Source organism: Leuresthes tenuis, unplaced genomic scaffold (assembly GCF_036924035.1).
Source record: "Leuresthes tenuis unplaced genomic scaffold, fLeuTen1.0.hap1 SCAF_7, whole genome shotgun sequence".
NCBI lineage: Eukaryota > Metazoa > Chordata > Actinopteri > Atheriniformes > Atherinopsidae > Leuresthes > Leuresthes tenuis.
Window position 1 is genome coordinate 7,969,609 of NW_027325361.1, and position 12,332 is coordinate 7,981,940.

The 12,332-nt window shown below is 40.3% G+C and overlaps 2 protein-coding genes across 11 annotated transcripts in view; one reads left to right on the forward strand and one right to left on the reverse strand.

Moving 5' to 3' along the window:
* The window catches only part of dock7 (dedicator of cytokinesis 7), a 43,625-nt gene that overhangs the window by 26,937 nt on the left and 4,356 nt on the right, over positions 1 to 12,332 (reverse strand). For all 10 annotated transcript variants that reach the window (XM_072389091.1, XM_072389092.1, XM_072389088.1 and 7 more), the window contains exons 3-14: positions 11,435 to 11,610; positions 10,455 to 10,523; positions 10,177 to 10,306; positions 9,789 to 10,001; positions 9,609 to 9,694; positions 9,442 to 9,508; positions 8,642 to 8,791; positions 7,975 to 8,055; positions 7,685 to 7,847; positions 7,051 to 7,193; positions 6,878 to 6,971; positions 6,569 to 6,731 (exon numbers count right to left, since the gene is read on the reverse strand). In XM_072389091.1, the coding sequence (XP_072245192.1) occupies positions 6,569 to 6,731; positions 6,878 to 6,971; positions 7,051 to 7,193; positions 7,685 to 7,847; positions 7,975 to 8,055; positions 8,642 to 8,791; positions 9,442 to 9,508; positions 9,609 to 9,694; positions 9,789 to 10,001; positions 10,177 to 10,306; positions 10,455 to 10,523; positions 11,435 to 11,610 (1,535 nt within the window). The remainder of the gene's footprint in view (positions 1 to 6,568; positions 6,732 to 6,877; positions 6,972 to 7,050; positions 7,194 to 7,684; positions 7,848 to 7,974; positions 8,056 to 8,641; positions 8,792 to 9,441; positions 9,509 to 9,608; positions 9,695 to 9,788; positions 10,002 to 10,176; positions 10,307 to 10,454; positions 10,524 to 11,434; positions 11,611 to 12,332) is intronic.
* angptl3 (angiopoietin-like 3) lies at positions 1,540 to 5,739 on the forward strand. The gene is made up of 7 exons (XM_072389080.1): positions 1,540 to 2,214; positions 2,524 to 2,634; positions 2,797 to 2,908; positions 3,035 to 3,148; positions 3,388 to 3,483; positions 4,065 to 4,337; positions 4,543 to 5,739. The coding sequence occupies exons 1-7, from the start codon at positions 1,681 to 1,683 to the stop codon at positions 4,725 to 4,727; spliced, it is 1,425 nt and encodes a 474-aa protein (XP_072245181.1). The 5' UTR covers positions 1,540 to 1,680; the 3' UTR covers positions 4,728 to 5,739.

Here is a 12,332-nt window from a genome sequence, read left to right on the forward strand (position 1 = left end):
CTTACAGACAGCAGTTTTGAGGCTTTGCTATTTTTGGTTAAGAGGCTAAACAAAGGGAAAACTGTTGGTGTTTACACACTCTGCATTAAGACGTTTACTTCCTCATCAACAGACGAGATGACAAACTATTTTACTGATGATGCTACGTTGCAAAAAAAAAAAGGACAAGTAATATTAATGAACAATACAAACAAGGTGACATTTTTTGGGAAAATATAGGTGGATAAAGGGCCAATAAGGGTGACTTCCAATGACATCTGGGTATGGATACTGGGGAAAAAAGGAGAGAAAAAAATCAGTGCAATGTTTTTTAATTCCACTGGAAACTGAACCTGAGAACAAGCATGAACCAACCATGTCAGTTCCAGATGCCCTGACTCTAGCATGCCAATTCAGATAAAAACTCTTAACCACCCTGTTGTAATGAAAGATAATTAATATTGTTACCAGCTTTGAGCTGATAAAATTTAGTTCATGTTAAAAATTCTTCATTACTGGAACATGAGGTAATCACGCCTGATAGTAGCAAACAACGAATAAGCTCATAAAGATGATTGTGTGGTATTTCAAGGTGCGCTGTCACAGCCAACGAGCTAAAATTCTAAACCAAAGCTAGTAAGGGGAAGGGAAGGCAACATTATTGGTCCCAGTGGTGACTGTGGCACTTAAGGTCGTGACCCGAATTGCGATTGGCTCCAATGGATCCCAAGAACAACATCAGAAATCCATCGGTGCCTAAACCATGCAGCGTAAAGTGCCAACGGCATATTGATCGTCTAATTAAATACTACATCTTGTCATTTCAGTGATTCTCATAATCACCATTCATTCATTCATTTATTCATTTATTCATATACATCAGAGCACACTGCACAGGAAGGCAAGTCAAGTTAATCTGTAAACTATACACTATATTCACTATAACAAAGCATGCATGATATGACATAAAAGATGACACGACTGAGCAACAAAAGTACATACTGTCCAAACTCCACCATCATACATGCCCAGGAGCTCAAACCTGGCACAGATCTCTGACCTTCGCCTCACCCCCCACACAAAACGAGAAGAGGAGGAGAGAGATGGAGACAGAGAGCAAGAGAGAGACCGGTTGGGCTGATTCAGCAGGATGTTAAATCAAACCGAGGAACATTAATTACACACAGCATTATCAATCAGAGCAAAGTGTGTGCAGAGTTATAAGGTTTGAGATTGATTAGACTGACGATCCATCAAAAACAGCGATGGCCATTGTTAGCTTTCTGCTGATCAGCTAAAGTGCTGCACCACAGATGGAGAGCAGGGCAGGGTAGGGTGTGGTATGGACAGTGGATTGGGGTTAAATGGTTAGCAGAGAAAGAGAGGGGGTGTAGATGTCATTTGCACACTACTGTGATTTGTTTGTTCAGGAGAGGGAGGGCTTGGGGGGGATTTGGGAGGAGATGGAATACAAAGCTAAAAACATAGTAGGGTTTAATGATCAGCTAATCCCCCCTCCTCTACTGAGAGGGCAGTATATAACACAGGGCAGCCTGCTGCTCTCACATCATTTTAACAGTGAGGGAGACAAGCTCATGAGCAGAGGGAGAGAGAAGGGTGTTGAAAAGAGCACTAAGAGGAGGAAAGCAAAAGAAGTTTTAGAAAAAGTTCCATAGTTAAGGGTTGGACAAGAATACCATTATGAAGCTGTTTTGTCTGTTGCTGGTGCTGGTGCTATCCAGCTGTACTGCTGCTGTCAATCTGGACAACTCAGGCAAACAAGAGTACCCCACCATGCCTTCCGAGGCTTTCAGCACGCCATCGAGCCCAACGGAGGCAAAGTCTCGCTTTGCCATGCTGGATGATGTTCGCTTACTAGCAAATGGCCTCCTCCAACTTGGCCAGAGTTTAAGAGAGTTCGTCCACAAGACCAAAGGTCAAATCAACGACATCTTCCAAAAGCTTAACATTTTTGACCGATCATTTTACCAGCTCTCTGTGGTCACGTCAGAAATCAAAGAAGAAGAGGAAGAACTCAAGAAGACCACCAATATCTTGAAGGCCAATAATGAGGAGATCAAGAACTTGTCACTGGAAATAAACTCTAAGATCAACAGCATCCTGCAGGAGCGTACAGAGCTGCAGAGCAAAGTGGGGAGCCTTGAGGAAAGGCTGAAAGGACTGTCGCAGACCATGATCCCCGTTGACCAGCTCAGTGAAATCACAACACTCAAGGTGAGAAGCTTGCAATGCAATAACTGTCAAAAGTTATCGCCACACTACAAGTTTCCCCAAAAGTGATTTCACAATTAAAATGCATGCAATTTGTCTGCACACTATCAACAAATGGGTTACTTTAACCACTGCAGTATGATTTTAAGAAAGACCATACTGTGAGAAGTACATATGACCACAATACATTACAGATTATTAGTAAGAAACATTTCAAATGTGTACATTTTCCATAACTCAAAATTCTCAAAAAATCTACAACATTGTAAAAGCGTAAGACAAATAAACAAAACTTTAATTCTATTTCTTTAGGACGTGATTGAAACTCAAGAGAAAACAATCAACAATCTTCTTACAGCTGTGAGAGAGCAGCACGACCAGCTGGACCACCAGAAAATCAAGATCAAGAACCTGGAGGAAAAGGTAGTTGTGGAAAATCTGACAGCAGGAAAACGATCTGACATCTCTGAGAATCTGATTGAGCAGTTTGCATTATCTGTGCAAATTCTTTGATTCGGTGTGAATAAGAGATTCTACGTGGGGTGAAAACATGATTCACAAGGAATTGTTTACATTCTCCTGCAGCTGAGCTACGACAGTTTTCAAGATACGGTCGATAAGTCAGTGGATTCTGATGATGCCGTCCCTGATATGTTTGAATATCTAACGGGAAACACAACTGGCCTGGAAACAAATGGTAAAATCTGTACTTAAATGTTTGAATAGATGCTAAAACTGTGAAATTAAATAAGAGTGATATTAAGGATGTATTAATATATATATATATGTATATATATGTGTGTTTTTTTCATTTGTTTTTCAGAACTCCCTGCAGACTGCAGTGGGGTGTTTAACAAAGGAGAAGTAAGAAGTGGAATCTATGTTATCAAACCAAACCAATCAGAGCCATTCAACGTTTACTGCGACATGGATTCAGGTGAGTGAGACTTAAAACAATCTGTGTTCTCAGTCAGAACAGCAAAACACGATTTCTGAAGAAAAAAAAGTTAGATAGGAACAGGAACAGGAATAGGTAATCCATAAGGGTAGACAATAGGACAGATACGATACGATCAATAATAAGCAGACTTTGTAATCCTTCAGCTGACAGTTGTTGGTTTAGTGGCTTGTACAACAGTTACCTAACTCCAGTTGCATTTCTTATTTCTTCACCAGATGGAGGTTCAACTGTCATCCAGCGCAGGGCTGATGGTTCAGTGCATTTTGATCAGACATGGGAAAAGTATGAAAACGGTTTTGGAGATATGGAAAGTAAGTACCCTGTGTGTTTAACTATAAACTGAACAGGTGCAAAAGATTGGAATTTGTACAAGAAATACATAGATAAGATACATTTTTGTTCCTGAATTAATTGTTGCTCTTTAGATGCCAAGATGCCTATTTTTCTCTTTTTTTGAGAATGGTGTGGATTTAAAAGTACTCCCTATAGTCACGGTTGCAAGAAATAGTAACTGTTAAATATCAATAATAAGCTGGCAAAATGACTTCCTGCATTATCTGAGTACACATCCAGTTTGGCAGCTTTCCCTGCAGTGCTAAGATCATTCATGCTGAATTCAAAAGAAAAAGAGGCCCTTGTACCTATGAATTTTATACACTCTTTCACAGGTACCTGCTAATGCTACCTGTTTTAAGGCGAATATGATACTGGAGACACACCTTTTCTATTAAAAAATGGTTGAAAAAGAGCATGTTGGAGGTGAATTAGTAATTACTTGTGGTTCTCTTCCAACCAATGGGCTAATAAACAGACCTTTTACCTACAAAGGAGATTATTTTATATACATAAAATGTCCAAACAAGATAAATTCACTGATTGATGTGTCATGCAGAAGAATTCTGGCTGGGCCTAAAGAAGATACACAGTATTGCACAAGAGGGAGCTTACATTCTGCGTATTGCTCTGGAGGACTGGGAGGATGAAAATCATTGGATTGAGTACAGATTTTCCCTGGAAGGACCCTCCAGTGACTACACCCTTCATGTCAGCAACTTCTCAGGTGACCTACCAGATGCAATGACCAGCCTCAACGGCAGGAGGTTCTCGACAAAAGACAGGAACACCAACAACCAACCTAACTCCAACTGTGCTCGCAATAACACAGGTACAGAATCTGCTGTGGTTATTCAGAAAAAACGCTGCATCCCAACCACAACACCAAAATAATCAGCGTCAGATTATTTTGTTATTTTTCAAACGATGATTGAATGAAGATAAGTTGAGGAAAAGATTTAGTTTAGACGTTTAGTTCAGAGTAACTTGTTCGGACCAACTTGTGTTGATGAACTGCTGTTTTCTATTTTTGGCAGGTGGTTGGTGGGCCAGTGCCTGTGGCGAAACCAGCTTAAATGGAAAGTACTTGTGGTTAAGGGCAAAGGGACGCTCTATGAGGAGGAAGGGTATTCACTGGAAGCCTGGCACAGGGTCCTCGTATTCCTTTAAGAAGACCAAGATCACCTTACGACCAGCACCAGATGCAGATGGTGCCAACTGAGCACCACAATTTTTACATTCTCCCATAGTTTTATTGATAGTTTTCCACATTTATTGATATCTAATGTCCAATCAAAAAAGATCTGTACAGAGTGCAATTGCATAGAACAAACATCAGATATGTCTATCACACTAAATCCCTAATTCATCTGCAGCAAAAAGCTTATCGCTTCCAAACATTTTGTCAGATAGCAGGCCAAAAACGTCAGAAATCAAACTTGCAGATCTGTTGCAATAATTCAAATGTGACATGTCGGCTGATCCAGCAAGGACAGACGAACTGTTATTATGCAACACCTGCAATCATTTGCAAAATAGACATATTGATCCACATCAGCAACCCGCTTCCAAGCTGGCAGAAAAATACCACAGTGCTGCAGGAAACTATGAGGAAATTACAATCTCAAAACTGAGATCACGTTCCCATTTTTTAGGTGAACTTAAGCACATTTGACAGCTTCTATATCAACTAAGCTATTTTCAGGTGTATTTTGTCTTTGTGACGTGAAACTGCACTGTTTGTTCCCTCAGGCTACAGGCACAATCCCCAGTAGGTTGTTATATAATGCATGCAAATTATATAAGTAAAAGTCAAAGAAATAACATGTCATTTCCAACAGCTGCAAAAGTGCCCATACTGGTTAGGACTTTTAATTTCTTACTCTTCTTTCACACCGCTGTCATAGAAAAAAAACCACAATGGGTACGGGACCGGCATTTGAGTTGTCTACAAAATATTGGTGATACAAAACTTTGGCAGTGCACTGATGTAGTATTTTTCTTTGTCTGTTCCTTTTTTATTCTGTAAAGTATTTAAAGCATTTTCATGGTATTATATAATATGTTGGTATTGTTAGATAACATCATGTTCGTATATTTCCTGTTATTGAGTCATATTGACTCTTGTCGTCATTACAACACAACAACCTGTTCTCATCCTCACAATAAGCATTGTATGCTGACAAACTATATTTATGAACAAAAATAAATGAATAAAAATAAAATTAAGGTGCCAAAATAATTAACCAACGTGGTGTTTTCTTTTTCTTTCCACACAAACAGACCTGGCGCAATCTCGTGGCGTACCGAGTGTACACTACAATACTACAACATGTGGGAGCGTGTTTAGTTTTGTTGCTGCAGCTTTCAACATGAATGACTTGAAGGCTGTTTTAATGCATAGCGAGCACTAACTCAAAATGCTCATCTTCCATTTCCAGTGTTACGAAGAAGAAATTAAAACTCCTTTACGCGAGAATCGCTATGAATATTAGGTAAATCAACACCAACAAAACAGACAATCTGAAAGAAGACAACTACTTTAACAGACATTTAACATAATGCATTCAAAATGTTTACAGGTGTCACCAAGTGATTATTGTACTGTAATTACAACTACATGTAATCTGTTAGTACCCAACCTTGGGATTACATGGGATGCTCAGCTTGGGCTGTCATTAGTTAAATCCCTACCTGCAGACAATCAAAGCCTGTGGTGGTGAGGCCCTGTCAGATACCATGTCTGGTAATAACTGTCTCTTTGAATGACCTTGGCAAAAATCCCGTTTATTCAGGTGGACAATGTGGATTAAGTACACAGATCATATCTGCTAATGTATGCAGCTCTTGTTTGCCCTTTACAGACATGACGTGCATGCAATGGCAGACATGAAGTAAACATTAACGAGCCACAGTGTCGGACATCACTGTACACAGCCTTGAATTTTAGTGTAGTTAGGTCTCTTATTAAGGTCTTTACTTGCTGGCTGAGGTACAGGTCAGTCACCTCAGTAATGACAAGTGAGAGAAGTAAATAATCCACCCTTAAATGGTTTACTGTACCTGTATGTGGTGTTTGGCACGTAGACATCCCTGGCAGGAAATTCCAGGATCTCTCTGGTGGGGCGTACCCTGCTGTCTGGGTAAGGTTTAACCTGCAGGAGATCAGGAGTCAAGCAATAGTGGGGGTTCTCTGGAGCTGGAGAAATGTCCAACTTCAACTGGGCTGTGAACAGAAGAGGAAGGGAGTGACGGGGAAATTAAGAAAAAAAAAGTGGTAATGTCAATTTCAAACAAAAACTAGTTTTAATCTTCAAATTCATCATGATAAACAAAGGAACTGAAGCTGATGTGTTCTAAAATGATCTGCACCTGTGATGGGTCTAAGTCTCCGTAAGACTGAAGAAGGCCTTCTCATATCAGCTAAGAACTTATACAAATCCTCGTCGCTCAGCCTATCACCTTCCTGAAAAAAAGAGAACGTTTTTGAAAAGAAAGCATAACACTTCAATGTAAGAGTCAATTTATATAAAATATGTGCACACCTGTTTGAAGAAGTTGGTGATAGTAAGTGTTGCTGGTCTGAAACCTGTCAGGCTACACGACTCATCTCCACTGGTGGTCCTCTCCAGTGAACGCCTTCCCATGATGCTCGAGTTCCTCCGTTCTGACCACGAGCCTTTTCTCTCTGCACACAGACAAGAAAAAGTCATCCAACATTTAAAAGGCCACACACTTTTCATTTTTTTCTCATCTGCCTAGCAACAAAAGGCAACCCCCACAGTCAGTTTCAAAGAAACCGTACGAGGTCAAAGGCTAGACAAACAACAAGGGTCAAACACAAAATTACACACCAAGGATCAATGCAGTTGTTTGTTTTTTTGTTGTTTTTTTTCCCTCCCAGTTTAAATTTGCTCAACTATTTGTTGTTGGAAAGTTTTTTAGATAAAGATTCTCACGTGTGGTGATGCACTGACAGAACCATGAGCCTCATGCATGACTGCAAGGTTTAGTAAGGGTCTCTGTTTCTTCATAACAACAAGTGACACTGAGACTGTAAGTGGGAATAAAAAATAAGGTTTGTTTCTCACCATAGTGGCTACTAGCAACTTCAAACTGAAATCCAGTCTTTATTTACATTTAATGTCTAACATCTGGTGTTTAAAAGGAAGCTCAGACCTGAGAGGCTCATCTCCAACTCTGTATCTCTCTCAAGACTGCCAGCACTGTTTACAATGTTCATTAGATGGATGGCGGTCCATGCAAAGGGCATTCGGTAGCGGCCCAGACGCTGGCAGAACTGCTCTGACTGACCGCGAAGCTTCTCCAGCTTCTCTTTGTTCTGTTAAAAAAAGGAAGACAGATTAAGTTAAATTTACCTGTGATTTAATAACAAACAATATATTACTAATAGTAATTACTAATTCAGACTATTGGAACATTCAAGATCCAACTTTGACTGATCGTACCTTGGCAGCATCTGACTCCTTGAAGACCATATAGGGCTCTGCGCACTCTCCTATATCGCCTTGCTGCAGTACCTTTTCCAGCTGTTGACATAGAACATGTTGGTTTTCAGTAACTAAGCTCATTAGTAAGAAGAAGATGAGTTTTTTTCAAATTGCTATGGAGGTTATATTTTTCCAGAAGAATATACCCACAGTATAAAAATTCTTTTTGAATTTAGAGAGTATCAACGGAACAATTCCTCTTTAACCGAGTATTACATTATGAACTACTGGCAGCCCTAATCTTGCTTGGCTAGCAGGGTTCTGCAAGCTGATTTACAGTGTCTTTCAGGGAAAGTCAGCGTTACAAATCGACAGCAAGCATCATAAGAGTTTCTTATGTCATGACTCGTATTCTGTGTTTTTCTGCCAAAAAGTAAAAACGAACACATGGAAATTAGTTGAAAGCCTCTCCTGATGTCTTAACTGCATCTACAGACTGAGGACCAATCATCTGTTTCGTTACATTAGGTTAATATAAAGTCATTTGTTGACCTCATCACTTTGACAATCATCCCAAAATCATTCATCTAACACTCAGCATTGAATCAAACTGAATAATTGTAATCCATTTATTTGAAAAATAAGAACTGATAAGCGAAAGGACACCACTGTAAAGCTGCCTCACCTTGATGACCAGGAAGACATCCTGGGAGGGGTAGGTGATCGAGAAAATGGCAGAGCGTGCCAGCGTGGAGATGGCTGCTGTCTGTATGTGCGGACGCAACATTGCTTTCGTCTGCTCAGAGTTTAAGTCGAAGAAAAAGTTTTCTGATATCTGAGGGACACATAAAACAGAAGAACAGGTCATCGCAATCCTGATCAAAATAGACCAGAAATGTGCTCCCATGACTACGCTGTCACAACTGTTATTAGTGGCGGCTGTAGCTCAGGAGGTAAAGTGGTCTCTCTCCAGTTACAAGTTTGACCCAATTTCCAAACTTCACACGTCAAACTGTCTTTAAGCAAAGATGCTGAACCCCATATGGGATCCAGTCCGTTCCTCACTTTAAGTCACTTTAGATAAAACCGTTTGCTAAAATAATGATATGCATTATAAAATCAAAGTGTTCAAGTCAATGGCTATGTTACTGCAACCTGATTTCTTGCTCATAGGTCAAAAATGAGCTCCAGACTGCTACAATATATGTTGGAAATCCACTTATCAAGGCTACTGCTACCCTCTAGTGTTTGTTGCTGTAGCTGAAGGAGAGCAGAACGAAGCAGCACTAGATGGGCTTGTTCAGATAGAAACATGGTTCCAGTGTATGATTTAACTGCATTCTCAGAAACATAACAGGACCACAACATAAAATTTTATCGTCCACTCATCAGATTCGATTTGGCCTCCCAACAGTTTTAATGGTTTGCGGAAGTGACCACACAACTCAGAGCTGAGGAGGCACTGAGGAAAGCATAACAGCTTACCTTTTTCTTTTCCTTGACATCGTATAAGGCCAAACTAGCAAATATGGGTTCAATTTCGATCTCAAACCTTCAAGTGGGAGAGAAAAAGGAGTGGGTCAGCAGAAAGCAGCAGTTAAATAAAAGAACTACCTGCCTTTTTTTTCCGAAAAGGGCTGTCCACCACTTACTTCAAGGACAAGCACTTGACAAGTAGCCTCTGGCCAAAGTGCTCTTTAGGTACCTCAGGCACACAGTGGCGCTCAATGGGCTCTTCCTACACATTCATAGAAGATTATGTGTGAAAATGAGAAAATGAATGATATAAAAGTAATTGTGATTACGAGAAGTTTTTTAGAGTCATGCTGTACCTCATCTAGGGCCGGGTGCAGCGCAAAGAGTTCACGATGGCGGTTGGACTTGCGCTGTTCTTCGTTGTGTCGGTCAATCTCTTCATTGGGGGCACGGTCAAGGAGGTGAGGGAGGAGGGCATCGGGGAGAGAATTCTTCAAGTCAAAGATGCTGCATGCCCAGCTGCCCCGTGGAGTGTCATCTATAGACATCGACCGCCGTTTCAGATCATCCTAAAAAAATTCACACAACCGAGGAAACGTCTTGAAGATAATCTCTATAAATGGGCAATTAAAAGAACACTGCATGTTATATTTGAAAATCTCACGTGGGGTGCAAAAAAAAAGCAGTGGGCTGCTTGTTGTCTAGGTTGTACCCTTTAGCTAAAGAGTGCCTAAACACTGGTACCTGGTCATCCTGGTAGCTGCTGCTGTCAGGCATTTCATCAGCCTCAAACACTTGTTTGGGCAGGCCTTTCTGGCGTTCCTTCTGTTTGTCCAGAGTATTGGGGTTAAAACCTGTACCAAGCTTATGGTATCTGAGGGAGCAAGCAGCCATTTTAAACATAGTCACGATCTTAAAAGTATTACTCTACATACAGCATACAATAATATTTCAATATTATAATAATAATAATAGTAATAATATCTGTAATCCAATTAGTCTAATTTGAAGAAAAGCCTTACTTTCTGTTGACAACGGCCCAGTCTTCTGTGTAGGATCTGACACAATCTCTGACATGAGTGTCAGTGTCCCTGCAGCCAGACAGACAGACAAAACAAACAGGCTTTATTTAATTGGCGGAGTCAGACTTTAAATGCAACTATAGATGTTAAGATACAAAACTGATGTCATTAAATCTTTCTGGTATGTCTTTGAGTGAGGTACGCTTACAGTGTTTGTGCTACCTCTTCTGACAAGCCTGAAGTTGTTTATCAACCTTTAGTGACTGGATGATGTAGATGTGATTATGGTCAAAGCTGGACAATGCCCTCCAAATTTATAATCCATGAACAGAGAGTGCTTTGTTTCCATGTCACTCCGTGGTTTTATTAGATGGATTGATCTCTAGCATTAATCTCATTAGCGAATACTCTGCATAGGAATCCTTTAGTGTCTGTGAAGTAACACGGGACAACATAGACAGCCTCATAGTAATGTGGAAAACTATTAGGGAGATGTAGCACGTGATTCTATTTTGCCTTCAAAATGTTTGAAACTTCAAAAGCTTTCATTCTTCAAATGTCAACATTTATTCAATCTATGCCTGTACATCTGTCTTAGTAGGAAGTAGCCTTTGCTTCTCCTTTTCAAGTCTGATGCAAAGCGAAAAAGCTTTATGTATATATGTAATCCAAAATTATGACCAAGAATGTCTATGAACATCGAATGAAGGGCAACCGTTTGAAAGCCTGAGAAATAAAGGATGTCTCTGCACGTTTCATACACCCCTACTCTTCTGGAGGTTGTTTTAAACTCCTTCACTTTTCAAACATACACTAATATGTGTCACATTTAAAAAGGATTTTCCTTCAATGCAGTTTTCAGTGGTAAATTGACTGTACTTATATAGCGCTTTTCAAGTCACGACTCAAAGCACTCTTACACTATGAAGTGGTTTAACTCCAAACGTGCCACTTAAGTCTCAGCCACAGTATATACTTACCCTTCCTCTGGGACAGCTTGTACCACAGTGCGACACTCCCTGGGTGTGTAGATGACCTCAATGTCATCAGGGGGAAACTCAATCAGATCTCTGAGGGGACCGGACTCAACGATGGGAGGGTGAGTGACGAGGTACTCCTCAAAATCCACAGGCTCCACCGCCTCTGTGAGGGGAACCTAGTGGGCGAAGAGAAAGAGTCAGATCAGACAGATGGGAATATTATTCAGCTGAGGTGTACTGCTGATGTGTCTACTGCTTCTTTTATATTGTACATAAAAGTCTCAATTTAGTTTGGAAATCTCCATTTTTCAGGAAACACTTTCATTCTATAACTACAGACCATGTGTAACAAAAACAGTTCTTAAATATGTGTTCATTTCTGTTCAGTAACAACTAATCAGATTTCCAAGTGCGCTACTTCAAGCACAAGCTAATGATTTATTTGGTCTTTCTCTGCTTTTAAAATAAGAAACACAGGGGTGATGGGTTTCAACAGACTGTTAAGTATGTGTGTGTGTGTGTGTGTGTGTTTGTATCTGTCTCACCCCTCCAGAGGAATTTAAACACAAATTCAACCTTTCAAAGTTTAATCAACAACCAACAGTGGCCTAATTGAGAAGAGTAGGGGGAGCATTTGCTTGTGTTTGGGCAGAGGCGTATTGTGGCGTATGGAAGCAGGGGGATGCTGCATTCACTGAACAGACGACATTTAATCAGTATCTAATCAGTAATGTAGCGATAAGAGGTCTCCCTCTCTGTGCTTGAAGCAGGAAGGAACACTGTGAGGTAGACAGTTTTGCAAAGAGAGCAATTAAGGTTTGTTCAAAAGGATGCTCCATTTTTTGTCTGGGTGCTTTTTTGTGAAAAGGTGCTGAAAGATTCTAAAAAAAGAAGTCTT

Bases quoted from the DNA above. Each gene is read 5' to 3' on its own strand.
- angptl3 (XM_072389080.1), top strand. From the start codon at position 1,681: ATGAAGCTGTTTTGTCTGTTGCTGGTGCTGGTGCTATCCAGCTGTACT. The intron at 2,635-2,796 runs GTAGTTGTGGAA...ATTCTCCTGCAG, and splicing joins TCAAGAACCTGGAGGAAAAG to CTGAGCTACGACAGTTTTCA. The intron at 3,149-3,387 runs GTGAGTGAGACT...TTTCTTCACCAG, and splicing joins TTACTGCGACATGGATTCAG to ATGGAGGTTCAACTGTCATC.